General features: G+C 35.7%; 1 protein-coding gene across 1 annotated transcript; it reads left to right on the top strand.

The window, feature by feature from the left end:
- LOC131950140 (uncharacterized) lies at positions 1 to 3,832 on the top strand. Its single transcript, XM_059312188.1, has 3 exons — positions 1 to 241; positions 1,721 to 1,914; positions 3,350 to 3,832. The coding sequence occupies exons 1-3, from the start codon at positions 77 to 79 to the stop codon at positions 3,363 to 3,365; spliced, it is 375 nt and encodes a 124-aa protein (XP_059168171.1). The 5' UTR covers positions 1 to 76; the 3' UTR covers positions 3,366 to 3,832.
- The last annotated feature ends 1,217 nt before the right edge of the window (positions 3,833 to 5,049 follow it).

Below are 5,049 nucleotides of genomic sequence, written 5' to 3'. Positions count from 1 at the left end.
CATCTATACAGCATTGACAATCAGTTTAGTTAGAAGCAACTGCTTTCAAATAAATCGTACGACATCAGATATACAAATGCAGCTGTTGGTACCTCAGAGATTGGCCGTGGTGCCATTTGTTGTAATGTGCCTCCTGCATGAATTGGTGCCCGCTCAAGATGAGAACGGCGAAGTTTTTAAACACGCGGACGTGAACGAGGATGGTGTACTTTCGTTGGGCGAGTATCAAAATTCATTTAGTGTGAGTATAGTTGACACTGTTTGATCTCTGTTGTATTATGTCAGTGTCACGTTAAAAAACATCAATGTCACAATCGTGTGTTACTGTCGAAAGATTGAGTCACTGACATTAAAAAACATCAATGTCACAACCGTGTGTTACTGTCGAAAGATTGAGTCACTGACATTAAAAAACATCAATGTCACAATCGTGTGTTACTGTCGAAAGATTGAGTCGCTGACATTAAAAAACATCAATGTCACAATCGTGTGTTATTGTCGAAAGATTGAGTCACTGACATTAAAAAACATCAATGTCACAACCGTGTGTTACTGTCGAAAGATTGAGTCACTGACATTAAAAAACATCAATGTCACAACCGTGTGTTACTGTCGAAAGATTGAGTCACTGACATTAAAAAACATCAATGTCACAACCGTGTGTTAATGTCGAAAGATTGAGTCACTGACATTAAAAAACATCAATGTCACAACCGTGTGTTACTGTCGAAAGATTGAGTCACTGACATTAAAAAACATCAATGTCACAACCGTGTGTTACTGTCGAAAGATTGAGTCACTGACATTAAAAAACATCAATGTCACAACCGTGTGTTACTGTCGAAAGATTGAGTCACTGACATTAAAAAACATCAATGTCACAACCGTGTGCTACTGTCGAAAGATTGAGTCACTGACATTAAAAAACATCAATGTCACAACCGTGTGTTAATGTCGAAAGATTGAGTCACTGACATTAAAAAACATCAATGTCACAACCGTGTGTTACTGTCGAAAGATTGAGTCACTGACATTAAAAAACATCAATGTCACAACCGTGTGTTACTGTCGAAAGATTGAGTCACTGACATTAAAAAACATCAATGTCACAACCGTGTGTTAATGTCGAAAGATTGAGTCACTGACATTAAAAAACATCAATGTCACAACCGTGTGTTACTGTCGAAAGATTGAGTCACTGACATTAAAAAACATCAATGTCACAACCGTGTGTTACTGTCGAAAGATTGAGTCACTGACATTAAAAAACATCAATGTCACAACCGTGTGTTACTGTCGAAAGATTGAGTCACTGACATTAAAAAACATCAATGTCACAACCGTGTGCTACTGTCGAAAGATTGAGTCACTGACATTAAAAAACATCAATGTCACAACCGTGTGTTAATGTCGAAAGATTGAGTCACTGACATTAAAAAACATCAATGTCACAACCGTGTGTTACTGTCGAAAGATTGAGTCACTGACATTAAAAAACATCAATGTCACAACCGTGTGTTACTGTCGAAAGATTGAGTCACTGACATTAAAAAACATCAATGTCACAACCGTGTGTTACTGTCGAAAGATTGAGTCACTGACATTAAAAAACATCAATGTCACAATCTTGTGTTAATGTCGCAATTGAATTTAGTACATTCTGTCACGTATCTCTACTTCCCGACGTCGGGCTAATTCAATGTGACTTTATATGTGACAGATGTACGACGGCAACAACGACACTCGTATTGAGAAAAAAGAGTACTTAGATTTCTACAAGGAAACTGCCATGAAGTTTTGGAGCTACTACGATTTGAACAACGACTGCGTCCTCAATGATAAAGATTACAAGCCTTTGTTCAACCAAACCGACGCTGATGGCGATAAAACAGTTACACTCGCTGAGTTTCAAAAGTGAGAATTATGTGGCTCCTTATCGTTTTCTCTTTCTTATAAACTTGTTACGATTGTAACAGATTGATAATCGCAAACATCTTTTTTCTTATCCTCTTAATACTATAAAACAAAATTTTGAATCGATGTAGATTTTATCATTTTGTTAAACATAGTTAATGTGTTATGGTCTGATGGTAGAGCTCACAACTTTTAACCCAAAAGTCCCACGTTCTGATCCCGTGTTCGATTCAGTACGACGTCCTGTGTCCATCCATCTTTGATGGGTACCTGACTCATGTAATGAAAGCAAAACTGCTAGGCACAGTGCTGACCACATTATAAACGCCGTATGCCGATGTCATTGAAACAGATTAACTCTGTTTTAACTGCCCCAGGAGTCTTGGGCACAAACTGAAAAAAAAAACAACAGGTGATAAAATATGTTAGGCTCCTTGTAGTCTAGCAAGACTTTAAAAAAATTATATTAATTTTAAATTAAAATAATTTCAAAAACGAAAATCATTAATTCTAGATAATAACATAAAGGTGAATCGTAATTTTAATATTGCGAATAGCACTTGTGTGATTTAAAATACACTGTCCGCTACACTCAACAGAAAGTGAATTTTACATTTAACTTCTTGCTAAGCCCTCCAAGGTTTGGTATATTCTAACTCTAACCCAGTGTGGAGAGGGTTACACCGTAATGTTTGCTATATATTGTGGTTAACGGATCGAAACTTAATGTGAGCCGACAGAAGTTCTAGTGGAATCAATAATAACTAACAAAAGTCTAATTCAAAGATATATAAACATTTCTCTATTTGACACATCAAATTCCACTCCTACCTCTACTGTACTACACACTAATTCAACTGTCTCAACTATATCATAACTAATCTCTAAGTCCAAATTAACTATCTCCTAACAATATATATATATATATATATATGTATACATATCTACAACTGCTTTCTAACACACACATCTGCCCGATGCATGCTCCAATGACCAACTACTTACGCTTTGAAGTCAGCTGACCGTTTCACTGACCATTCATCTTACATCACACTTCTGATTAGTTCCTACCTTTTCTAGCTAATCTACTTAACTCTTTGGTTTGACCTCTGACTAGAGTACATTTTATCCATTCTGTTTGACTTAATTAAAACTAGCCCAACTAACGTCACCATACCCAGCTAAGCTTTGTTGTGTTTTTTTTTTGTCTATACGCTTATTCTAACCGACCTAAACTCTCATCTATCTATTTTATCCTAACTCTAACCCAACGTAACTCCCATCTATCTATTTTATCCTAACTCTAACCCAACGTAACTCTCATCTATCTAGTATATCCTGAATCTAACCCACCTAAATCTAACCCACCTAAACTCTCATCTATCTATTTTATCCTAACTCTAACCCACATTGAATTATATTTTTAATTCTGCAGATGGACAAACAGCTAAAATAAAGCGAACATCCCGCTCCAACCCGTTTGAGGCAACCACAAATCCATCAGTGTTAAACAGAACAAGCAACCAGTACAACAACCAAGAAATTAACAGCGTCGCCACATCGCCATTCAATCAACAGACAAACAAAAAATTAACCAAACAAACTTCCCAAACACCAAATCACTACATTCTTCAAACATTAAATCAATAAACATCCCACACATTAAATATTTAAACATCTTTATTGCTATGTCAACAAACATCCCATAAAACAAAATCAATAACCATCACAAACACTAAATCAACAACATCGCAAACAATAAATCAACAAACATTTTAAAACTAAATCAATAAACAACCCATACACTGGCACAAGACAAACAATAAATTATCAAATATCAAATTATAACTCATAAGAATAAAGGGCATCCTTGAATCAATTATAAATCTGTCTTCAAAATATATACATATAAACTTCCTTAGACAAAATAAACAAGAGTAAAAAAAATGAGTTTCTTGTGTTTATTTTTTATCTACTTACCTGCAGTAAGCCTACATACCGTTAATAAGGAAATAGAAAACAGCTTGATAATTATTACACCAGACGTTATATTTGCCCTATGACCAGTTTCAAGAGCCTGATGTATTAGTCCAAACTCCAAAGCAATCTCCAGTGCTTAGAGATTTTAACAACCATGAAATTCGCGTGCAACAACCAAAAAGAAATTATTTTTGTCATGAAAATTACAAACAAAAATGGTAAAAGTATCGATAAAATGGCATAGCTATGAAATGCTAAATATTTACTATCAAAGGGAACAGTGAAAAAAAGGGGCTGACCCTGAGATAAAGCACACAATGGAACGACGCTGTTGTCAAATACTGGCTTTATTGACAATAACACCAAGCCATAAACAGCGATGTAGAACAGTAGAGCAGTAGAAAACAGTAGAAAACAGTAGACAAACTACTGATGTCCAACTATACTGTAGAGAACAGTGTCGAAAACAGAAAAAAAAAACTGTTGAACACAGCAACTGTAGCCCAAAAACAAATGTAAACAATAGGTTACATCACTGGAAATACCACGTGTATGCAACACAAATACACGGGTGTAATAAAATATGTTGCCAATAAGTAGTACAATAATAAATACTTAAATAAATACTCAACCTAACTAGTGTGCAACATGCAGCACTAGCGGGAATACACAAATAAGTACTCTTATAATAAACATAATTTATATTACCACATTACCTGCATTAGGTCTACATGATCTACCTATAGACAACGTCACCCTCCGTGTCCACAGCAGCCTTGGGTCTGACTAACACGGCTACAGGCACGAACTACCCATAATCCCATGTCACATGATATAGAACGCAGGTAAAAATCGCTCACCGAAGAGCATGCAAAAAGCGACATCAACAGTTGCGGTCCCACAGGGGCCGCAAACCAATAAATTAAAACGTATTATTTATCCCCCCCTGGCTGGTAACAATGATATGTGTTATAAACACAAGTATTATTTTTGTTTTTGGAAAAGGGGAAAAACACGGTGTTGTGTGTGTTCTTGTACTGCTATCGTTAACGCTAGTTTCCAGGAATTTACTTTCCTCATTTGTTTTAATGGTAGTCATTGCAGTTTTTATTTTATAAAAAACTATGCACTATGTACTCCTGCAAAAACTGACTG

Source organism: Physella acuta, unplaced genomic scaffold (genome assembly GCF_028476545.2).
Source record: "Physella acuta isolate Inbredline_101_S28 unplaced genomic scaffold, ASM2847654v3 ptg000738l, whole genome shotgun sequence".
Taxonomy (NCBI): Eukaryota; Metazoa; Mollusca; class Gastropoda; family Physidae; genus Physella; species Physella acuta.
This window is presented reverse-complemented; position numbering and strand designations above follow the sequence as displayed.